Raw genomic sequence first — 25306 nt, forward strand, 5'->3', positions numbered from 1 at the left:
GTTTTCACAGTTTTTATATCGGTACGCTGATTGCGCCTTAATCCTGTGCAGGTGCGAGTCGTTTACGGCATACGTACGTGAGAGTCCGCTTGGCACACGCGCTGTCCGGAGCGCACCCGAGAGTCTATCTGATGCACACGCCAAGGCGCGCAGGTGTGACACTCTTGCATGAAATTAGTAGAAAAATTAATGCAAATATAAATATGCCAAATTATTATGTCATGTTACAAAAAATAAAGAAAAAAAATCAGAGTCCTCATCTCCAGTTTACGAGTCCAAATGCAGTTAATGCACGAGTCTGAGTCCAAGACCGAATCGTCAGTGTAGAGGTCTGCGCAGGACAGAATTTTCAGTCCCACCCGCGCCCGCATTGTGCAGTCCCGCTCCCGCCCGCTCCCGCAAAGAATTATGATTTTCAGTCCCGCTTCCACCCGCGCCTGCCATATTTTGTCCCGCTCCCGCCCGCAAATCCCGCATGATGCAGACACTTGCGTTATTTCTCACGAAAGTTCTTGTCATTGGCTTGGGGAATTAAACATGCTGAGCTTAGCTGAGCTCTCCACTGACCGATCCATTTATTGTAAGTTTATTGTTTAGACTCTGACATTCTGCTGACACATTCCAAGTTGAGCGCTGCATGCGCTCATGATTGACAGCTCTCGCTTTGATTGACAGTTCTCGCTTTGATTGACAACTCTCGCTTTGCGCACTTGCACTCCCACTTCCGAGTCTGTGGCATTATGATTCCAACTGCGATTTCATTCTCCTCTCATATGAAGTGCTGCGCAACCACAACCAGCTCCTCAGATTATACACTGTCTAGTTCTAGCTTTAAATTGAACAATCTGTGCAATACACAGTCCTTTTTAATACTAGTTAATACTTTTTAATACTTTTTTTTAAATACTTTTTAATACTTAGGACTAATCCTCTTGACTTTTTAACGGTAAATGTACCTCTTTTTAAAGCAGCACTTACTTCTGAAGCACTGTGAGCTTCACTAGAGGAGCTCTGCTCTTCTGCCATGATCAGAGATCTCAAACACGGAAGAGCAGAAAGGAATCGGAAACGTACGCGAGATTAGACCACATCCGCAAATTTAGGCATCTTAAAATGTTTTTATTAATGCCAAATAAAATATCCAGCACAAATTATATATGATAGACATAAATTAATAATTTATAAATTTTATTTTAAACACGTTTTTAGTTAGCGGGACTGCAGCTTATCACCTCTCCCGCTTGTGCCCGCATTGTGCACTCCCCCTCCCGCCCGCGCCCGCAATGAGCTTTCAAAATTTGTCCCGCGCCGCACTGCTTTGCGTCGGGTCCCGCGGGTCCTGCGGGACTCCCGCGGGAGTGCAGGGGTCTACGTCAGTGCTCAAGTCGAGTCATGAGTCCTTAAAATTAGGCCACGAGTTGGACTCAAGTACTACAAGCCTGGAATTCATATAGTATAACTTTAAGTGACTTTCCATGATTTCTGAAAGATAACAAAATGCTGTTAAAAAGAATGTTTAAGATGTCACATAAAGTTACTAAATTTAACATTTAAATGTCACTATACTTTTAAGAATACCAGTAAACGGTCTTAAAAAGTTACTAGTATATTTAATGAATTTTAAAAGGTTCAGTAAAGGTAATGGAATTTACTACTAAATTTAAGAGCTGGTCTTAAAAGGTAACTTGAATAGACTACTAAATTGAAGGTTAATTTAAGGTTTAGATTAGATGCAATTAAATTCACATTTTCACCTAGTGAATGAGGAAACGTGATTTTAGTGACTTTGACTGTGGCATGGGTGTTGGTGCCAGACAAGCTGGTTTGAGGATTTCAGATACTACTGATCTCTTGGGATTTTAATGCACAGCAATCCTTAGAGTTTACACAGAATAATGTGTGTGTGTGTGTGGGGGGGGGGGGGGGGGGCTTCCACTGAGAGGCAGTTCTGTGGGTAGAAATGCCTTGTTGATGAGAAACATCAGAATGAGAGTCGAGAGTAATCTCTTTACAACTGTGATGAACAGAAAAGCGTCCCAACTTTAGGCAGATGAGATACAACAGCAGAAGACCACATCAGATTTCTTGCCTGTAAGCGAAGAACAGGATTCTGAGGCTACAGTGAGCACAGGGTCACAGAAACTGGACAGGTGAAGACTGGAAAAAGACCACGGCAATGTTTGTGAAAATCTCAGGAGATTGGCAGTTTGTGAAATGCTCAAACCTGCCAAAGTCACAGAGATCCCCCCATTTTGATGTTTGATGTGAACATTAACTGAAGCTGACTCTAAATTGACCGTAGGTGTGAATGTGAGTGTGAATGGTTGTCTGTGTCTATGTGTCAGCCCTGTGATGACCTGGCGACTTGTCCAGGGTGTACCCCGCCTTTCGCCCATAGTCAGCTGGGATAGGCTCCAGCTTGCCTGCGACCCTGTAGAACAGGATAAAGCGGCTAGAGATAATGAGATGAGATGAGATTAACTGAAGCTCTTGACCTGTATGTGCGTGATTTTTTTTTTTTCCATTGAGCTGCTGCTAGAATTTGGCTGATTGGATTGAATGAATGAACAGGGGTACAGGGCAGGTCTTCCTATTAAAGTGCCTAGGAAGTGTAGCTGTACTAGACCCAGAAGTATTTAATTAAATTTCTGCTTTGAAGATGTGGATCAAATCAATCTTTTCAAAGTATTTTTAAAAAATATTCCTCATTGTGTTTCCATGGTGTCTTGCAAACAAGTTGTTAGTCTCAGTCTAGCACTATTACACATGTTCTTGATTTACCTTCAGCAAATCTATAAAACATAACGGCCCTCATTTACAAAATGAACACACGACAGAAAAATGGGCATGCGGTCAATTCCACGCAAAGCTCTGCATTTATCAATATAGATGTGAGCAAAGGCTACAATCATTTTGTATGCATGTGATAAATTATCTAGCTTTGCATGTATGCATGTGTTACTTAGATGTGTGTGGGAAAGGTCATGAGTTTTTAAACATCAGAAGGATCAGTTTTTGTGTCTGGAAGACAGTGGTATACAGGCAGAACACGGTTTTGGTATGTAAGGCTACGTTTACATTAGACCGTATCTGTCTCGTTTTCTTCGCGGATGCACTGTCCGTTTACATTAAACCGCCTGGAAACGCCGGGAAACTGGAATCCGCCAGCGTCCACGTATTCAATCCAGATCGTGTCTGGTCCGGTGCTGTGTAAACATTGAGAATACGCGGATACGCTGTGCTGAGCTCTAGCTGGCGTCTCATTGGACAACGTCACTGTGACATCCACCTTCCTGATTCGCTGGCGTTGGTCATGTGACGCGACTGCTGAAAAACGGCGCGGACTTCCGCCTTGTATCACCTTTCATTAAAGAGTATAAAAGTATGAAAATACTGCAAATACTGATGCAAATACTGCCCATTGTGTAGTTATGATTGTCTTTAGGCTTGCCATCCTTCCACTTGCAAGTGGTAAGTGATATGCGCTGGGATCACACACACAGCGGCTCAGTCCCGAATCACAGCTTGTTCACTTCACTCGCGTGCTCTGTGAGCTGCGCAGGGCCGGAGTGCGCACCCTCCAGAGGGCACTCGCTGTTCAGGGCGGAGTGATTTGGAGCGCAGGATGCCTGTGGAGCCGAGCGTATCCGTGTATTGGTGTTGCTGTGTGCACGCAAATCGTGTATTGGTGTTGCTGTGTGCACTCTAATCGTTTTAAAAACGTTAATCTGATGATCCGCTGATACAGTCTAATGTAAACATGGGCTAAGTCATAATGCTCAATGTCTAAATAGTTTGTGCAGTTTAAACTTAATGAGCTGGTTTGTGAGGCATTACTGTCCCACTTTTGAAGAATATTAATGATTTCATATATTAACTGTAATATATGTAATTGATATGAATTGTGCTGTTACTTGAATTATGGAAATGTAAAGCTCGAGACATCTCGGGACAGTTCGTCAACCCAAGCGATAAAAGCCCTAAACGAGGGCAAGTGGTAATTCAGTCAACCAATGTAGTATTAGTGTGTGAATAGCAATTTTCTGTGTATGTGTTTTTTCTGTTGTTTTGTATGCCTGTCTGTGTCTCATGTCTTGTGCCAGCGACTGTACAGCAAATACAATTGCCCCATGGGGATAAATAAAGTTCTAACTAACTAACTAACTAACTAACTAACTAACTAACTAACTAACTAACTAACTAACTAACTAACTAACTAACTATCCCTGACAATCAGTAAATTAACACCACAGTTAACTAAGGTAACAAAGTACAATGTCTGCTTCGTGTAACCCTCTTACCTCTAAGCCATATTTTCCTATATTTCTCTACCTGGTCACCTTGGGAAATGGGAAATATGTTTGAGATTGGAGCTACCATGACACACATGTCCAGTCAAGAACATAGCCTCAGATTGGCCGAGTCAGGAACACAGCCTCTGATTGGTTGACAGACTCATCATGGGATGGCTAACAGCTACACTAATGTGCTATGCTAACACCAAAAATGGATAAATAATCACAGACATTCAATAGCTGTGTTATTTTCTGTCACATAAGACAGACTGCTAAAATTCCAATTGGAGCTTGATTATTCCAAAGCATGCTTAGCACTGTTAGTGAGCCCCGTAGCTAGTGCCCTGAATTCTTCCGAGGAAATAGCATCAATAGTGCACCTGTTAACTTTATAGGGTTAAAAGAGTTTGTTTTTAATTAGCAGTGAATTAGACCAGTGAATTAGTAACACTGCTGCTAACAAACTAAAAACACAGTGATCATGCAGGGCAACATGATGATGTAAGCACATCTAGACCAACCCCCAAGTTACTCATTCATCGATTGGTTGAAATTGTCAATCATCAACGAATTAAATGAACTGAAAATTTTGTTGAAAGGTACCCAAATTCATCCTGTCCCCCTGTTCACTGTTCAGCACATCAAAAACCCCTTCACAATATAGAATTAGGAGACCAGTGACTTCATGTACACCAAGTTTGACATGTATCTGATGAACTGTCTTGGAGGAGTTTAACCAAGATGGGTGAAAAAGCCACTCTTTCTGTTCCCAAATAGTGGCGCTACCAGGGTGTCAGTCTGTGCATGTGGATATCATCATAACCAATAACCTGTGAAGTTTGAGCTGTATCAAGCAGAGTATGGAGAATTTATGAGGCATTTCCTGCTTGCCTGGTGAGGCATAGAAATTCATCGTGTTGCCATTTCAATGTCTTGCAAGATACCAAAAAATCCCTTCACAATTTAACATCAGAAACATCTTGACATTGTGTATACCGAATCTGATATGAATCCAACAAACTGCCTAGGAGGAGTATTTCAAAATGTAAAATGTGTTCGTCTTAGGGAGACCCACATGTGTACCAAATTTGGTGCGTGTCTGTGAAACTATATGCCTGGCACAAGACTTGGTTTCAAATGGTGGCGCTATAGAGCCACTGGGCCACACCCAGGGCAAAAGCTCTGTTCCTGAGTAACTGTCACAAGCACTGATGTGTGTGCTAAATTCCATGATTTTTTGCCCATGGGAACCACCTAAAAGTGGTCTTGAAAAATAAATAAAACTAAAAAATCTTTACAGATTCAACAGGGTCCTTGCATGCAGGGTGCTCATGCCCTAATTAAACAATTAAAAGCAATGAGTGGGCTAACAGGCGGCACGGTGGTGTAGTGGTTAGCGTTGTCGCCTCACAGCAAGATGGTCCGGGTTCGAGCCCCGTGGCCGGCGAGGGCCTTTCTGTGCGGAGTTTGCATGTTCTCCCCGTGTCCACGTGGGTTTCCTCTGGGTGCTCCGGTTTCCCCCACAGTCCAAAGACATGCAGGTTAGGTTAACTGGTGACTCTAAATTGACCGTAGGTGTGAATGAGAGTGTGAATGGTTGTCTGTGTCTATGTGTCAGCCCTGTGATGACCTGGCGACTTGTCCAGGGTGTACCCCGCCTTTCACCCGTAGTCAGCTGGGATAGGCTCCAGCTTACCTGCGACCCTGTAGAACAGGATAAAGCGGCTACAGATAATGAGATGAGAGTGGGCTAACCAATTTGCAATGTGATAGGTTAGATGCTTTTTCAGTTACCTATTTAAACAAGAACTTTGCCAGTCATCAAATTTTGGCAGTGGCACATTTGGCTCTGTTAAAAGCTATAAGATATGAGAGGGTTTTTGTTTTTTTCTGGAGTGCAGGCATTTTTTAATGGAGAGCGGCACATGACTATTAAGTAGCTTTCTTCTCCCGAGGCATCCAAAGCCGAGGTGTGTTAGCACGGGGGGACATGTTTTTTTCTTTCTCTCTCTCTCAGCTCATGACTGTCTTGCTCTGTGCGGCTCCAGGCCAGTTTGTCTAGCCGAAGGCTGAACACCACTGGTGCTTGGCTCTGATTTGAGCTGAAACATCATTAAAATGAAGAAATAAAGAAACTCCACAACTGTATAATTTTGGCGAGTTTGAGATCTGACCATTTGTTCTTCACCTGTAAAGTTTTGCAATGCAAGCTATTATATTAGACCACGATTATATACAGTATAAAGGATATACATATCATGGATGTATAAATTATATATTAAAACATCAGCTGGAGTTCGATTGGTGATTTCTTTCTATCCTGCATTTTCTCACTTCCTATGATGCTACTTTTTAGGTTGCGTTTTTGGCTGTATTACACCTCCATGTCATAAAGTCTAGGGGCGTGGCCTTTAAACTGAGAATATTTAAGTGTGTGATATTTAAATGATGATGGTTTTCAACCGCCACATTTATCAACGTCCGATCATTCTTACGCTGTGATTGGCGAGATATGAACATTTCATGAATCACACATGAACTCTGCTGTATGATGATTTCTACACTCGGATATGTGCTGGATTTTACGCTGGATTGATAAAAGAGGGCCAAGGTGAATGTTGAATTAATGATGTGGAGGAAATGTGACCACTGTTTAGTCTTGCATATAATATTTTATTATATGCTAACAGTTCACCAGTATTTTTGCTTTCCACTCTGGCAATTCGATGATATGTTGATAATTTGAACTAAAGTCTGACTGATTTGCATAGATATCTCAATCAAAACACATAGCTAACTGTAGCAGTCCATGTAGGTGGGTGGAGCACAGAAGGATGGCAGGACAGAACTGTTTTAACAAAACTCTCTTTTATTTGCACTTTTCAGTTGCAAACACACACTCAGACACACGCACACACATCAGCCGTCTGGTTGTGGAGAGAGTCCCTCTGCTCTCACTCTCTCTCCTTAAGAAGGGCGCGGTTACTGGGAAGACACACAAACACATCAATTAACAACAGGTGTAGTGATTCTGCCACTTAACTTCCCCGACTCCGCCCTCCTGTCACAGACCGATGCTAGACCACGCCCCCACTGCCACATACCCCCACCGCCCGACTCAGGCCGGGCAGCCGTCCGGCCCACAGCCGACTCCCCCTCCCCCCTTGACGGGAGAGGAAGTCCGCCACGACCATCTGCGCCCCCGGCCTGTGGATCACCTTGAAGTTAAAGGGTTGGAGTGCCAGATACCAACGGGTGATCCGCGCATTGGCATCCTTCATGCGGTGGAGCCAGTGGAGGGGCGCATGGTCCGAACAGAGGGTGAAAGGGCGTCCCAGCAGGTAGTACCAGAGGGCGAGGACCGCCCACTTGATCGCCAGGCACTCCTTCTCGATGGTACTGTAGCGCCCCTCACGCACCGACAGCTTGCGACTAATGTACAAGATGGGGCGATCCTCCCCCTCCACCTGCTGGGACAAAACGGCCCCCAGCCCTCTGTCCGACGCATCCGTCTGCAACATAAAGGGGAGAGAAAAGTCAGGGGAGTGTAAAAGTGGCCCCCCACACAGTGCAGCCTTAACCTTAGAAAAAGCCCGCTGGCATTGCTCCGTCCACTGGACTGGATCTGGTGCCCCCTTTTTAGTCAGATCAGTCAGCGGGCTGGTGACGTCCGAATAATTAGGTATAAACCTACGATAATAGCCAGCCAGCCCCAGGAACTGTCTCACCCCCTTTTTGGTCTTGGGCCTCGGGCAGGCTGCAATCGCTACAGTCTTGTTAATTTGGGGACGCACCTGCCCGTTGCCCAAGTGGAAGCCCAGATACCATACTTCCACCCGCCCAATCGCACACTTCTGGTTGGCCGTGAGACCCACCCGCCTCAGCGACCTAAGGACGGCCCTCAGGTGTTGTAGGTGCCGCGGCCAGTCATTACTATAAATAATGATATCGTCTAAGTACGCGGCCGCATAGGTGGCGTGGGGGCGGAGGACCCTGTCCATCAGCCGCTGAAAAGTAGCAGGCACCCCAAACAGCCCAAAAGGAAGTGTGACGAATTGGTGTAAGCCGAACGGTGTGGAAAAGGCCGTTTTTTCACGGGATAATGGAGTCAAGGGGATCTGCCAATAACCCTTTGTTAAATCCAGTGTCGAGTAAAAATGAGCCGTGCCTAGCCGATCGAGCAACTCATCAATACGAGGCATTGGGTACGCATCGAATTTAGACACCACGTTGACTTTTCTATAGTCCACACAGATCCGGACCGACCCGTCGGCCTTGGGTACCAAGACTACGGGGCTGCTCCAGTCACTGTGGGACTCCTCGACGATGCCCATTTCGAGCATGGCCTCGAGTTCTTCCCGAACCATCTTTTTCTTGTGTTCGGGTAACCTGTAAGGGTGGCTACACACTACCACCCCCAGGGGCGTCTCAATGTGGTGCTCTATGAGGTTAGTGCGGCGGGCAGGGGTGAGAACACGTCCGAAAACTCGGTCTGCAACTGGGCAACCTCCGCGAGTTGGGTCGGGAGAGGTGGTCTCCACAGGGGACCGGAGAGGGACGTGATGCTAATGTTCCTTTTTGAACCTCCGGCCCCAGCTCCGCCTACTCCGGAACCACAGACACCAACGCCACGGGGACCTCCTCGTTCCAGAGTTTGAGTAGGTTGAGGTGGTAAATCTGTAGCGCCCCACCCCTGTTCGTTCGCTTCACCTCATAGTTGACGTCCCTGACTCGCCGTGTGACCTCAAAGGGTCCTTGCCACTTGGCGACTAATTTAGACCTCGATGTGGGCAACAGTACGAGTACTTTCTCTCCCGGTGCAAACTCTCTAAGGCGCGTACCCTTGTCGTACAGGCGGGCTGGCTGTTCTTGGGCCTGCCGCAAATTCTCCTGGGTTAGTTGTGTGAGTGTGTGGAGTTTTGCGCGCAGGTCAATAACGTATTGAATTTCATTTTTGCTTGGTGTAGGTCCCTCCTCCCAATTTTCTCACAGCACGTCTAAAATGCCGCGCGGTTTACGCCCATATAATAATTCAAATGGGGAGAACCCCGTGGAGGCTTGGGGGACCTCTCGCACTGCAAAGAGCAAGGGTTCAAGCCATTTATCCCAGTTGCGCGCGTCCTCACTTACAAATTTCTTAATTATGTTTTTAAGGGTGCGATTAAGGGGCGGCACGGTGGTGTAGTGGTTAGCGCTGTCGCCTCACAGCAAGAAGGTCCTGGGTTCGAGCCCCGGGGCCGGCGAGGGCCTTTCTGTGTGGAGTTTGCATGTTCTCCCCGTGTCCGCGTGGGTTTCCTCCGGGTGCTCCGGTTTCCCCCACAGTCCAAAGACATGCAGGTTAGGTTAACTGGTGACTCTAAATTGACCATAGGTGTGAATGTGAGTGTGAATGGTTGTCTGTGTCTATGTGTCAGCCCTGTGATGACCTGGCGACTTGTCCAGGGTGTACCCTGCCTTTCGCCCGTAGTCAGCTGGGATAGGCTCCAGCTTGCCTGCGACCCTGTAGAAGGATAAAGCGGCTAGAGATAATGAGATGAGATGAGATGAGGGTGCGATTAAACCGTTCCACTAAGCCGTCCGTTTGTGGGTGATACACGCTGGTGCGGATCGGCTTAATACCTAATAACCCATACAGTTCATTCAGTGTTCGTGACATAAACGAGGTGCCTTGATCAGTCAGAATCTCTTTTGTGATTCCTACTCGGGAGATGACGTGGAAGAGTGCCTCCGCAATACTGCGTGCTGAGATATTGCGAAGAGGCACTGCTTCCGGGTATCGCGTTGCATAGTCCACCAGAACTAATATAAAGCGGTACCCTCGTGTTGACCGATCTAATGGCCCGACGAGATCCATCCCAATTCTTTCGAACGGGGTCTCGATTAACGGTAGAGGGCGCTTTTGGAATGGCCGCTGGATTTACTAACTGGCATTCGCGGCATGCCGTACACCACCTACGGACATCGCCGCGAATCCCCGGCCAATAGAACTGGGCCATTATTCGGGCTAGTGTTTAATCCTGCCCTAAGTGTCCAGCCATGGGATTAAAGTGAGCCGCCTGGAATTCCGGCTCTTCGGAATTAAAAGCTGCGTGACTCGCTCTTTAGTTTGAGTGTCCTGCGTCACTCGGGATAATCTATCCTTCATAATCGCGAAGTAGGGGAAGGACGGGGTGGCGTTCGGCTGGAGCGTTTGACCATCGATTACTCTCACTTGGTCAAAAGCATGCCGCAGAGTCTCGTCTCGCGATTGCTCTAATGGGAAATCCGCGAGGGATTCCCCAATAGAGAGAGGAGGAGCCGGCGGCTCCTCACTCTGGCGTGGAGATGACGTAGATGGCTCTGTGACAGCTGCTCTCGCCAAAGCGACACCGGGACCTCCCCCTGTCAAATGGCAGGACCCACTCTTGAGTAAGTGTGTCATTAAACCCCAAAATCCCGGCCAATCAGTCCCCAAAATTAAAGAGTGGGTAAGGCGAGGATTAACCGCCGCCTTCACTATAAATTTTTCCCCTCTGAAAATAATGTGGACCGACACTAAAGGGTAGTTGTGAACATCCCCGTGCACACACAACACCTTCACCAATTGTGCTCCCCCCAATGCCTCGTCTTGCACCAGTTTTTGGTGGATTGAGGTCTGATTACAGCCAGAATCCACCAACGCCTGATATGTATCCCCTTGGATACTCACTGGTATGCGATACGCTCCGGCCCGATCGAAGGCGGCTCCTGGCGCGTTGGGGATCCGAACCACCGCGCCCACCTCCATTATCGAGCACTGCTATTGGAGGTGGCCCGGTTCCCCGCAGTGCCAGCAAACCGGCCCGGGCTTCCTGTCTGCACTAGTGCTCTGGGGCTCACTCACCTGAGGGGGGGGAGAGACAAACACAGAAGGGAGACACGGAAGGGCACCGCGGGTGCGGCGGGCCGGCTGAGGTGGCGCCGGCCCCCGTCTCCGCGGTGGGGGAATGGGGCGAGGAAAAGACACAGGAGGAGGGGAGAGAGAGGAGAGAAGAGAAGAGGTCGTCTGCTGTCCTGCCGTTGGGACAGCCACCAGATGATCCTCCGCCAGCTCGATTGCCTGATCCAGCGATGCCGGGCGGTGGCACTGGACCCACTCTGCGGTTCCCGCTGGTAGACGCGCGACGAACTGTTCCAGTACCACCTGGTCGATGAGTCCCTCGGCGTCGCAGCTGTCGGCCCTCAACCACTGCCAGCAGGCGTCCCGGAGTTGCTGGCCAAACGCGAACGGCCGGCCGACTTCCTCCAAGCGCAGAGCGCGGAAACGCTGATGTTGTTGCTCCGGAGTGCATCCCACCCGCTGGAGGACGCCCCGGCGAAGGTCCATGTAGGCCAGCCGGCGGTCGGCGGGGAGCTGTAGCGCGGCCAGCTGCGCCTCTCCTGTTAGCAGGGGGAGGAGGCGCACCGCGCGCTGTTCCACCGGCCACCCCGAGGTCTCTGCTACCTGCTCAAAGAGCATGAAGAATGCCTCGGGGTCGTCCTGCGGGCCCATCTTCGTGAGGGTGAGGGGGGAAGGGCCCGCGGCGGTGGAGATGGTGGACCCCGCCGACGCGAGGAGGTGCCGGAACACCCGACTATCTTCCTGTTGCGCCAGCACCAGGGCCTCGAACCGTTGTTCTTGCTCCTTTCGGAGGGCGAGCAGCGCCTGGTGCTGGCTCTGTTGGGCCGTGGCGAGGGCGTGGATCAGGTCGGCGAAGATGGAGGGCTCCATGGGGCTGTTGTCTTCTGTGCTCGAGTCCCGGGTTTCGGCACCACTGTAGCAGTCCATGTAGGTGGGTGGAGCACAGAAGGACAGTAGGACAGAACTGTTTTAACAAAACTCTCTTTTATTTGCACTTTTCAGTTGCAAACACACACTCAGACACACGCACACACATCAGCCGTCTGGTTGTGGAGAGAGTCCCTCTGCTCTCACTCTCTCTCCTTAAGAAGGGCGCGGTTACTGGGAAGACACACAAACACATCAATTAACAACAGGTGTAGTGATTCTGCCACTTAACTTCCCCGACTCCGCCCTCCTGTCACAGACCGATGCTAGACCACGCCCCCACTGCCACACTAACATTCATCTCTTTTCTTATTCTCAGTTATTTAGGCAGGCTGTGACACCTTTGGACTGGTGGACAAGATGCTAATTGCTTCAGGCTGTACTAAAGGAAAACCTGATTGAGCTTAAGAAGCTACATGTCTAGTGGACCTCCAACATTTTATATCTGAGGTGAATATAATGTTTAAATCTGACCAAACATTAATCTGGTCAAGTTTCGACAAAAAAAATACAACCTCAATTCCAAAAAGCACGCTGTGTAAACTGTAAATTAAAACAGAATGCAATAATTTGCAAATCATGGAAACCCTATATTTCATTGAAAATAGTACAAAGACAACATATCAAATGTTGAAACTTAGAAATTTTATTGTTTTTGAAAAATATATCTGATCATTTTGAATTTGATGTCAGCAACACATTTCAAGGGCGGTACAGTAGTGTAGTGGTTAGCACCGTCGCCTAACAACAAGAAGTTTCTAGGTTCGAGCCAGTACCCAATGGGGGCCTTTCTGTGTGGATTTTGCATGTTCTCATGTCTGTGTGGGTTTTCCCTGGGTACTCCAGTTCCAGCCACAGTCCAAAGACATGCAGTGAGGCTAACTGGCGAGACTAAATTGTCCATTGAGCAAGCTTGGGGAGGGATGGACTCCACCAAGTTTAAATGCCCTAGACACACCAATGATGGACTGTTAAAATGTCATCAGTGGTGCCCCAAGGCCCTTGCTGGCTATGGGACGAAGAAGAACACTGTGGCAGTGGGGGCGTGGTCAAGCGCCGGTCTGTGACAGGAGGGCGGAGTCAGGGAAGGTAAGTGGCAGAATCACTACACCTGACATCAATTAACCTGTGTTTGTGTGTCTTCCCAGTGACCGCACCCTATTTAAAGAGGGAGAGCAGAGAGCAGAGGAGAGCTCATCCCCAAACAAGATGCCAGTCGTGTGTGCGTCTGTGTGAAAGGAATGTTAGACTGCAAAGTGTAGCAATAAAAGCGATTGTTGAACCTGATCTCTGTCCTGCCGTCCTCTGTGATCCACCCACCAACACTGAACTGCTACAGTGGTGCCGAAACCCGGGAGTGGAGCACCAACGCCGAACCGCCCCATGGAGTCTTCCCCATTCGCTGACCTGGTCCACGCCCTTGCCACGGCCCAGCAAAGCCAGCACCAGGTGCTAGTCACGCTCCGTAAGGAGCAGGAGCAGCGCTTCGAGGCCCTGGTGTTGGCCCAACAAGAGGACTGACAGGCATTCCGGCACCTCCTTGTGTCGGCGGGGACAACCGACGCTTCCACCGCGGGCCCGTCCTTCCTCACCCTGACAAAGATGGGCCCGCAGGACAACCCCGAGGCTTTCATCACGCTCTTTGAGCAAGTCACGGAGACCTCAGGGTGGCCAATGGATCAGCGCGCGGCACGCCTTCTCCCCCTGCTAACGGGAGAGGCACAGCTGGCCGCGCTACAGCTCCCTGCTGACTGCCGGCTGGCCTACGTGGATCTTCGCTGGGCCATCCTCCAGCGTGTGGGGCGCTCCCCCGAACAACAGCGCCAGCGCTTCCGCGCTCTGCGCTTGGAGGAAGTCGGCCGGCCGTTCACGTTTGGCCAGCAACTCCGAGACGCCTGCTGGCGCTGGCTGAGGGCCAACAACCGCGACGCCGAGGAGATCGTCGATCAGGTGGTGCTGGAGCAGTTCATCGCGCGCTTGCCGACAGGAACCGCGGAGTGGGTCCAGTGCCACTGCCCGGCATCGCTGGATCAGGCCATCGAGCTGGCGGAGGACCATTTGGCGGCTGTTCCGGCGGCAGGACAGCAGACCGCCTCTTCTCTTCTCTCCCCTTCTCTCTCTCTCTCTCCCCCTCCTCCTGTGTCCCGTCCTCGCCCCATTCCCCCACCGCGGAGGCGGGGGCCAGCACCACCCCAGCCGGCCCGCCACACCCGCGGTGCCCTCCCGTTTCTCCCTTCTGTGTCTGTCTCTCCCCCCCCCTCAGGTGAGTGAGCCCCAGAACACCGGTGCAGAGAGGAAGCCCGGGCAGGTTTGCTGGCGCTGCGGGGAACCGGGCCACCTCCAACAGCAGTGCACAGCAATGGAGGTGGGCGCGGTGGTTCGGATCCCCGACACACCAGAAGCCACCCTCGATCGGGCCAGAGCGTATCGCATACCGGTGAGTATTCAAGGGGATACATATCAGGCGTTGGTGGATTCTGGTTGTAACCAGACCTCAATTCACCAAAGCCTGGTGCAAAATGAGACATTGGGGGGAGCACAGGGGGTGAAGGTGTTGTGTGTGCACGGGGACGTTCACAGCTACCCTTTGGTGTCGGTCCACATCTTTTTCCCCCCCTTATAGTGAAGGCGGCGGTTAATCCTCGCCTTACCCACTCTTTAATTTTGGGGACTGATTGGCCGGGATTTCGGGAGTTAATGACGCGCTTAGTAAAGAGGGGGTCCTGCCATTTAACAGGGGGAGGTCCCGGTGTCGCTTTGGCGGGAGCAGCTGTCACAGAGCCGTCTATGTCATCTCCGCATCAGAGTGAGGAGCCGCCGGCTCCTCCTCTCTCTATTGGGGAATCCCTCGCAGATTTCCCATTAGAGCAATCGCGAGACGAGACTCTGCGGCATGCTTTTGACCAAGTGAGAGTAATCGATGGTTAAACGCTCCAGCCGAACGCCACCCCGTCCTTCCCCTACTTCGCGATTATGAAGGGTAGGTTATACCGAGTGACGCAGGACACTCAAATTAAAGAGTGAGTCACGCAACTTTTAATTCCAAAGAGCTGCCCAGAATTGGTATTCCAGGCGGCTCACTTTAATCCCATGGCTGGACACTTAGGGCAGGATACGACACTAGCCCGAATAATGGCCCGATTCTATTGGCCGGGGATTCACGGCGATGTTTGTAGGTGGTGTACGGCATGCCGCGAATGCCAGTTAGTAAATCCAGCGGCCATTCCAAAAGTGCCTTTGCGCCCTCTACCATTAATCAAGACCCCGTTCGAAAGGATTGGGATGGATCTCGTCGGGCCATTAGATCGGTCAGCATGAGGGTACCACTTTATATTAGTTCTGGTGGACTATGCAACGCAATACCCGGAAGCAGTGCCTCTTTGTAATATCTCAGCACGCAGTATTGCAGAGGTGCTCTTCCGCGTTATCTCCCGAGTTGGAATCCTGAAAGAGATTCTGACTGATCAAGGCACCGCATTTATGTCACGGACACTGCGCGAACTGTATGGGTTATTGGGTATTAAGCCGATCCGCACCAGTGTGTATCACCCACAAATGGATGGTTTAGTGGAACAGTTCAATCGCACCCTCAAAAATATCATTAAAAAATTCGTAAGTGAGGACGCACGTAATTGTCATAAGTGGCTCGAGCCCTTGTTGTTTTCAGTGCGAGAGGTCCCCCAAGCCTCCACGGGGTTCTCCCCGTTCGAATTATTATATGGGCGTAAGCCGCGCGGCATTCTAGACGTGCTGCGGGAAAATTGGGAGGAGGGACCTTCACAAAGTAAGAACGAAATTCAATACGTTATGGACCTGCGCGCAAAACTCCACATGCTCACCCACCTAACCCAGGAGAATTTGCGGCAGGCCCAAGAACGGCAAGCCCGCCTGTACAAGGGTACGCACCTTAGGGAGTTCACACCAGGAGATAAGGTACTCATACTGTTGCCCACATCGAGCTCCAAATTAATCGCCAAGTGGCAAGGACCCTTTGAGGTCACACGGCGAGTCGGGGACGTCAACTACGAGGTGAGGCGAATGGACAGGGGTGGGGCGCTACAGATTTACCACCTCAACCTGCTTAAACTCTGGAATGAGGAGGTCCCCGTGGCATTGTTGTCGGTGGTTCTGGAGAAGGCAGAGCTGGGGCCAGAGGTTCAAAAAGGGGCATTGGCCTCACGTACCTCTCTGGTCCCCTGTGGAGACCACCTCTCCCCGACCCAACTCACGGAGGTCGCCCAGTTGCAGACCGAGTTTTCGGATGTGTTCTCGCCCCTGCCCGGTCGCACTAACCTTATAGAGCACCACATAGAGATGCCCCCAGGGGTGGTAGTGCGTAGCCGCCCTTACAGGCTACCCAAACACAAAAAAAGGTGGTTTGGGAAGAACTTGAGACCATGCTCGAAATGGGCATCGTCGAGGAGTCCCACAGTGACTGGAGCAGCCCGGTGGTCTTGGTACCCAAGGCCGACGGGTCGGTTCGGTTCTGTGTGGACTATAGAAAAGTCAACGTGGTGTCTAAATTCGATGCGTACCCAATGCCTCGTATTGATGAGCTGCTCGATCGACTCGGCACTGCTCGCTTTTATTCGACACTGATTTGACGAAGGGATATTGGCAGATCCCCTTGACTCCACTATCCCGAGAGAAAACAGCCTTTTCCACACCGTTTGGTTTACACCAATTCGTCACACTTCCGTTTGGGCTGTTTGGGGCACCTGCTACGTTTCAGCGATTGATGGACAGGGTCCTCCGCCCCCACGCCTATGCGGCCGCTTATCTCGACGACATTATCATCTTTAGCAATGACTGGCCGAGGCACCTCGAACATCTAAGGGCCGTCCTTAGGTCGCTGAGGCGAGCGGGGCTCACAGCCAACCCGAAGAAGTGTGCGATTGGGCGGGTGGAAGTACGGTATCTGGGCTTCCACTCGGGCAACGGGCAGGTGCGTCCCCAAATTAACAAGACCACAGCAATTGCGGCCTGCCCGAGGCCCAAGACCAAAAAGGGGGTGAGACAGTTCCTGGGGCTGGCTGGCTATTATCATAGGTTTATACCTAATTATTCGGACGTCACCAGCCCGCTGACTGATCTCAATAAAAAGGGGGCACCAGATCCGGTCCAGTGGACAGAGCAATGCCAGCAGGCGTTTTCTGAGGTAAAGGCTGCACTGTGTGGGGGGCCACTTTTACACTCCCCTGACTTTTCTCTCCCCTTTATGTTGCAGACTGATGCGTCGGACAGAGGGCTGGGGGCGGTTTTGTCCCAGGAGGTGGAGGGGGAGGACCGCCCCGTCCTGTACATCAGCAGGAAGCTGTCGGTGCGTGAGGGGCGCTACAGCACCATAGAGGAGTGTCTGGCCATCAAGTGGGAGGTCCTCGCCCCCCGGTACTACCTGCTGGGGCGCCCTTTCACCCTCTGTTCGGACCACACGCCCCTCCAGTGGCTCCACCGCATGAAGGATGCCAATGCGCGGATCACCCGTTGGTATCTGGCACTCCAACCCTTTAATTTCAAGGTGGTCCACAGGCCGGGGGCACAGATGGTCATGGCGGACTTCCTCTCCCGTCAAGGGGGGGGCGGGGAGTCGGCTGCAGGCCGGACGGCCGGACGGCCGCCCGGCCTGAGTCGGGCAGTGGGGGTATGTGGCAGCGGGGGCGTGGTCAAGCGCCGGTCTGTGACAGGAGGGGGGAGTCAGGGAAGGTAAGTGGCAGAATCACTACACCTGACATCAATTAACCTGTGTTTCTGTGTCTTCCCAGTGACCGCACCCTATTTAAAGAGGGAGAGCAGAGGAGAGCTCATCCCCGAACAAGACGCCAGTCGTGTGTGCGTCTGTGTGAAAGGAATGTTAGACTGCAAAGTGTAGCAATAAAAGCGATTGTTGAACCTGATCTCTGTCCTGCCGTCCTCTGTGCTCCACCCACCAACACTGAACCGCTACAAACACATTTCAAAAAAGTTGCGACAGGGGCATGTTTACCACTTTGTTGCATCACCTCTAGTTTTAACAACACACTGTAAATGTTTGGGAACTGAGGAAACCATCTGCTGTAGTTTTGAAAGAGAAATGCTGTCCCATTCTTGCCTGACATACAATTTCTGACATGCAATTGCAAGTTTCTTAACAGCTTGGGGTCCCCTTTGTCATATTTTGTGCTTAATAATGTATCAAATGTTTTAAATGGGAAACAGATCTGCACTGCAGGCAGGCCAGTTTAGCACCCAGACTCTTTTACTACAGAGCCATGCAGTTTTAATATGTGCAGAAAGTCGTTTGGCATTGTCTTGCTGAAAGAAGGAAGGCCTTCCCTGAAAAAGATTTGGTGTGAATGGCAGCATATTGCTCTGAAACGTGTATATATCATCCAGCATTAATGATGCCTTCCCAGATGTACAAGCTACCCATGTCATGTGCACTAATGCACCCTCATACCATCACAGATGCTGGCTTTTGAACTGTGCACTGATAACAAGCTGGATGGTCCCTCTCCTCTTTAGCCTGGAGGAGGTGGTGTCCATGATTTCTCATCTCATTATCTCTAGCCGCTTTATCCTGTTCTACAGGGTCGCAGGCAAGCTGGAGCCTATCCCAGCTGACTACGGGTGAAAGGCAGGGTACACCCTGGACAAGTCGCCAGGTCATCACAGGGCTGACACATAGGGTGTCCATGATTTCTTAAAAGAATTTTTTCTTTTGATTCATCAGACCTCAGGACAATTTTCCACTTTGCTGCAGTCCATCGTAAACGAGCTTGGGCCCAGAGAGGGTGGTGGTGTTTCTGGATATTGTTTATATTTGGTTTTAACTTGCATTTGTGGATGCAGTAATGAACTGTTTTCACAGACGATGGTTTTCTGAAGTGTTCCTGAGCTCATACAGTGATTTCCACTACAGACATGTGTCTGCTTTTAATACAGTGTTGCCTGAGTGCCTGAAGATCACAGGCATCTAATGTCGGTTTTCAGCCTTGTCTCTTGCATACAGAGATTTCTCCAAATTCTCTGAATCTTATCATGATATCATGTACCACAGATGATGTGATCCCCAAATTCTTTGCAATTTTACATTGAGGAATGTTATTCTTAAATTGTTGCACTGTTTGCCCATGCAGTCTTTCACAGAGCGGTGAACCCCTCCCCATCTTTACTTCTGAGAGACTCAAGAGTCTCTGGGATGCTCTTTTTATACCCAATCATGTTACTGACCTGTTGTCAATTAACCTAATTCATTTTTTTTAAGCATTACACAACTTTTTCAGTCTTTTGTTGTCCCATCCCAACTTTTTTGAAACGTGTTGCTGACGTCAAATTCAAAATGAGCATATTTTTCACAAAACAATAAAATTTCTCAGTTTCAACATTTGATATATTGTCTTTGTATGATTTTCAATGAAATATAGGGTTTCCATGATTTGCAAACCTTCACATTCTGTTTTATGTTTTACACAGCGTCCCAACTGTTTTGGAATTGGGGTTGTACTTTACATGTCTTTGGAATGGTCATACTGAATAATGCTGGGGTTTTTAGGCCAGTGATGTTTACTAGTTTGGTATTCCTTTGTTGTATTTTTGCTCTCTACAACATTTCTATACATAGTTTTCAATGAAGCCCTGTGATAACCTGGCAACTTGTCCAGGGTGTACCCCGCCTTTCGCCCGTAGTCAGCTGGGATAGGCTCCAGCTTGCCTGCGACCCTGTAGAACAGGATAAAGTGGCTAGAGATAATGAGATGAGATGAGTTTTCAATGAGGCGGCACGGTGGTGTAGTGTTTAGCGCTGTCACCTCACAGCAAGAAGGTCCGGGTTTGAGCCCCGTGGCCGACGAGGGCCTTTCTGCCCGTAGTCAGCTGGGATAGGCTCCAGCTTGCCTGCGACCCTGTAGAACAGGATAAAGCGGCTAGAGATAATGAGTGCGTTTACATGCACATAGAGAAAATCGAATTTCTGCCGTTGCCCGACTGAAATCGAAGTTCTAAATGCCATGGATACACCTTAGCTAGGCTGAAATTGAACCGAACTTGATTTCTCGTAATCAAGCTACACGACCTAGATTATGCGATTTTTGCTGAGCTACTTAGTGCATGTATACCCTGTCGAGCTACTTACTTCAGCACTGCCCCTTCCGGAAGTGATGAGTGACGAGACCACAAGCGGGAAACACGACAGCCTCGGTCGGCATGACAACAGTAGTAGCGAGCAGCAGAAGAGGTCAGGAGGAACAAACGAAGAAGAGAAAATGGTGAGCAGAAACGTGCACTTCTGGAGCAATGAGGAGACAAAGAGTTCATGCTCATTCAGCTTAAGGAGTTGAATATATTAAAATTCATGGACGGGAGAAAAACGAGCAATGGAGAACACGGAACTGATAACTTTGTTTACACTCTTGAATAGCTCTTCTTCATGACGACAACCGGAAGTGTACCAACACGATGGGGCGTGTAGCGCCACCTGTGGCTCGGGTGCATAATGTACCTCACACAATAGCTCGATTTCCTTGAGTGCATGTAGGATTGGATTTCTCTGGCACCCCTGCTGAGACCCTTTGCTCAATTACCGACAGCAGCTCAATTTGGATGTGCATGTAAACGTACTGAGTGAGAGAGAGTTTTCAATGATGGCTATACAGGGGGCAGCACAGTGGTGTAGTGGTTAGCACTGTCACCTCACAGCAAGAAGGTCCTGGGTTTGAGCCCAGCGGCCAGCGAGGGCCTCTCTGTATGGAGTTTGCATGTTCTCCCCGTGTCTGTGTGGGTTTCCTCCGGGTGCTCCGGTTTCCCCCACAGTCCAAAGACATGCAGGTTAGGTTAATTGGTGGCTCTAAATTGACCGTAGGTGTGAATGGTTGTTTGTCTCTATGTGTCAGCCCTGTGATGACCTGGCGACTTGTCCAGGGTGTACCCCGCCTCTCGCCCATAGTCAGCTGGGATAGGCTCCAGCTTGCCTGCAACCCTGTAGAACAGGATAAGCGGCTGGATGGATGGATGGATGGCTATACAGCTGTGATGGGAGTTCCTTTGTTAAACATTCTTCATGTGCCTAAAATCAGAGTATTCATTTTTGCTGTTGAAACTTTAATTTCGTTATTTCACCTTTTAAAACAGTTAATATTATAAATGTTTGTAATCAACAGTCTTCATTTAAGAATGTGTTTTTTTTTCAAATGAAGAACATTTAAAAGGAACTTGCATATGCTTTTATTGCCAAGCTCATGTTTCACTGATCTGTTTACAATGGCCCATAAAAAAAGTTCAAACCAATGACGCACCACATAATAGAGAATATGGGATGTATTTTTCATTTGTTTGTTTTAATAGAAAAGAAGCATGTGTACATGTGACCCTGACATAACAAGGGTCTAACTGCATTGCATTTGGTGACATTTTCATTAAAAAAACAAAACAAACAAACAAACAAACAAACAAACAAACAAACCTAAGTAACAAAAGTGAAGCTGTTGCAAATCATTTGTCAACTACCGCTATCTGTCAACTATCATAGTACTTTTTTTCCTTTGTTAAAAATTCAGGGATATAAAAATATCTGCTTTAAATCAGAACAGTTTTTACAATATATATATACACACACACACACACTTATATTTGCACTGTTAAATATTCACTCATTTATATATGGTAATTTATAAATATAATCTTTCATTGTGTCAATGACCAAGTGACCAGTTATTTTCATAAACATAGCAGGGTTTTGTTTTTTTGCACAACATATGGAATATTAGTGAATTGCAAGACAAAAATGTCTCTTCAAGAATGTTATAGTCTTGTTCATCAAAAATACTGCAGAAATATTTTGAGCTAGGATCAATGCTGGCCTTTGAATGAAGGCAGATAAAATACAGGAGCTAACTATTGTATTGCAACATATTGGTGACTATTTTGGATTCGATAAAGTCTATGAAATTATGCAGTTTTTCCCCTTATGTCCTCGCTTCTTTTTGAAATTTGTCCTTGTGCTATAAGGTGGGGATACTTGATTGGGAAGTTTGTCAGCATAATACTGATACCTCGACTGCCTGGGTTGGGGAATCGGTTGACCCAAGAAAAAACCTTCCTCCTCCGATTCAGAGGAAGATGATGAGCAGGTAGAGCACCAATCGTCATCGTCTCCATAAAGACGATAGAATCTCTCTGCAGCTTGGTTCTGCAAGACGTAATCAGAGTTCACATGGGAATGAGACTGCTGTACATACTGAGATGTAGGTAGAGGACCACGCTGGAGATAGTCCTCTCTGAAGCACATACGTGCTTGCTCTTTGGGTACTACATGCAGTGCGTTGTCTGACCGAGACTTTCGGCTTCTTCGTCTGTGGTTATGATGATGCCGACGGTGTTGCTCGTCCTGTTCATCGAAATGGTACACCCTTCTCCGAGTGCGTTCACTCATTGGAGGCTGTCGCACCTCTACATCTTCATAGTGTCCATTGTCCACAACATCATCGGAGAACTTGACCTGATGAGGCCTTGATTGAGATCTGGACCTCCGGAGAACAGGAGGTATGGGTCGTTCCTCTGGGAGGGGGATCACCTCTTCTGGTTCTTCTTCCTCTACTACTTCTACATGCTCCAGCTCCGACGTAAGGCTCTTGAGGGAGTTGGCACTCCTGTGCAGCATTGAGGAGTTAAGAGTTCCCATGTTGCTTGTTTTTTCGCAATCCTGATTCTCCAGCTTGAAGTTGTGCAATGAAAAGGGTACATGTTTCTCTTTAAAGTCCCCATCCACTGATGCACCTGTAATAGAGATTAGATCAGATCTCAGTAAGAATCATGTTTCGTTCATGAACAGTATTTTCCAAAGAAATTTCACCTTTCTCTTGTTTATCAGTTTATATACTCACCTGTGATATTAGATAGTGCTAGAGAGTCCATGGAGTCTCCGACACCCTGCTCTTGCTGTTTAAGTCCATCCGTGATGCACTCCAGTGAATCATTATACCACTGCTTTTCCTTATGCTTAAAGCTAGCACCATGTTCCAGATCAAGCTCCTGAATTTTCCTGCTGCTTGCAGGTCCGGGATGACTACCATATGCAGAGTCTCCCAGTCCATCTTGGGAATGTGTCCAGTACATGTCTGTTTTGTACTTTTTACTGGCCAGACTGCTATTGCCACCACTGCCTGAAATCTTTGACTCCACCTTATTTTTTATCTCAGAGTCAGTCATCCAAGGATCACCTGGTCTGTTGTCCTCTGGCTGCTGGAAGACTCCATGCTCTCCAAACTTCAGAAGTAGTTGGGTCATATAATCTTCATGCTCAGCCCATTCTTCATGGTCCTCAGGTACCTCCTCTTCCTCCCTGTTCCTCCAAAAATGATCATCTGTTAAGTTCAAATGGGACAGCTTGTTTGACAAAGTGTCTTCTGAATTGCCTGAGAAACCAGGGAACTTGTAGTTTCCAGCAGGTGAGAAGAGCAGAGACTGGCGACACTGGTCTGCAGAACGACTGCTCTTTCCTGTTCTGACACTGCGACGGGATTCACGAGACCTGCCAGACTGAAAGGCAGAATCTGATGAGTCTGACGCATGGACATCCTCCCCAAGACTACAAGCTTTGGAACAATAGATGCGGCCTTGTCTTGGCAGGAATGGGCAACCAAGCAAGGTGGTTTTGCACTGGGCACAGCTGAAGCACTCATCTGTGGCATGCCAATGGAGACCATCATATGTCATCTGAGCATGGTCAACCCCTAAACGAAAATAACCAGAATTAAAATAGCATGGGTAGGTTTATATCACAAAAGTTGAAGTAAATTAGAATCAAATAGGGTTTCATGATTACACCTGTACAACCTTGATATTAGAAGAACAAAGGTGATGAATATATTCACTAAAGAATGAAGATACACGTTTATTTATACATTTTTGTAAGGTGATGAATTGTCCATTTTGTTTGGCAAATGTGAACTGTAATTTGAAAATAAGTCACATTTGAAAATGGTTTAACTTTTCACTTTTTACCAATTAAGCAATCAGTTTCATCACAATATAACTGAACTATTTTTAAAATGTTTATGCCTAGTAATCTGGATTTGTGTAAGACCGGAAGATTTCAGATTTTTCTTTGTAGTAACAGGGATATTGCATCCTGAAATTATGTAATTACCTCTTATTCATGGAAAAGCTTGAATAACATATCATGGTTATTGAATAAGAGTCAGTATTATCAAATTTTGTGTGAAAACGCACTAACGTTACTACATTTAATTTACAGCGCAAAGGACATGAAGGCACAAGATAGACCTTGGCTTACCAATGTGTTCTCCACAGGCCTCACAGTATTCAGCATACAGGGACTCAAAGCACCCACAACAGTAGGGCCGACCATCTTTCATGATGTACCGCTGACCACCCAAAATAGTTTCACATTCAAAGCAGGAAAAGTGCTTCATGTGCCAGTGACGGCCCTCTGCCTCTGTACACTCATCATCAAAGATGATCTGAAAAATATAGAGCGTTTTATTTCATTTCTGAAAGCTATCCAGATGTTGAATCCGTTGAGCAATAAGTTGATTATGAATAATGGCCTCGCGTTTCATAGATTTAAAATATAGCGTGTATATACCGGTAAGTGTTTGCACTTACCTCATCACAGGCTGAACAGCGAGGCTTTAGCAATTCAGCATGATGTCTCCCACAATGAATCTTCCCCTCATGATAGAAATAAATGAGATCCACTAGAAGCTCATTACATGTGGAGCATGCGAAACATGCTGGGTGCCAACACAGTCCAGGCCCTGCTCTTGAGGTGAACACTGCCATCTCTCCTCCACCAACGTTCTCCCCACACTGAAGTTTTTAAAAATCCAGTTACTTTTGTGTGACTCGATTGTTTCTCTGAATAGTAGGAGTTGTGATTTGACTTACATGTTCACAGATCGCGTGAAGCATAGCCCTGGGCAGTAACTTTAGAGTTCCCCGCCCCAGCGCTTCCTTTTTTCTCTGCACACTGAACATATGTAGCTCCTTCTTTTCTTCCTCACCAAGGGACTGGCAATAGCGCACCTAAGACAGGAATTGATAGCTGTGGTTAAAAGGTTTTAATGATTGGGTTTGTCCAGTTCTCTTTCAACCATTCCGTGACCTCTGCTTCTTTTGTTGGGCGTGAACTATCAGGGTGATTTTGTTTAACAACGCTTAATGAGAAAGAGTTGTTCATGAGGCCTGTGTTAGAGACAGACATCTGCAACAAACCTGAGACAAAGCAAGC

At 48.2% G+C, this 25306-nt stretch overlaps 1 protein-coding gene across 1 annotated transcript in view; it reads right to left on the reverse strand.

Annotated features, from left to right (window-relative positions):
• Nucleotides 1-21375: 21375 nt before the first annotated feature.
• prickle1a (prickle homolog 1a) overlaps nucleotides 21376-25306 on the reverse strand; it is a 38090-nt gene continuing 34159 nt past the window's right edge. The window contains exons 4-8 of the mRNA XM_060914635.1: nucleotides 24964-25101; nucleotides 24682-24885; nucleotides 24350-24536; nucleotides 22938-23786; nucleotides 21376-22830 (exon numbers count right to left, since the gene is read on the reverse strand). Of these exons, the coding sequence (XP_060770618.1) occupies nucleotides 21995-22830; nucleotides 22938-23786; nucleotides 24350-24536; nucleotides 24682-24885; nucleotides 24964-25101 (2214 nt within the window). The 3' untranslated portion in view covers nucleotides 21376-21994. The remainder of the gene's footprint in view (nucleotides 22831-22937; nucleotides 23787-24349; nucleotides 24537-24681; nucleotides 24886-24963; nucleotides 25102-25306) is intronic.

Source organism: Neoarius graeffei, chromosome 2 (genome assembly GCF_027579695.1).
Source record: "Neoarius graeffei isolate fNeoGra1 chromosome 2, fNeoGra1.pri, whole genome shotgun sequence".
Classification (NCBI taxonomy): Eukaryota; Metazoa; Chordata; class Actinopteri; order Siluriformes; family Ariidae; genus Neoarius; species Neoarius graeffei.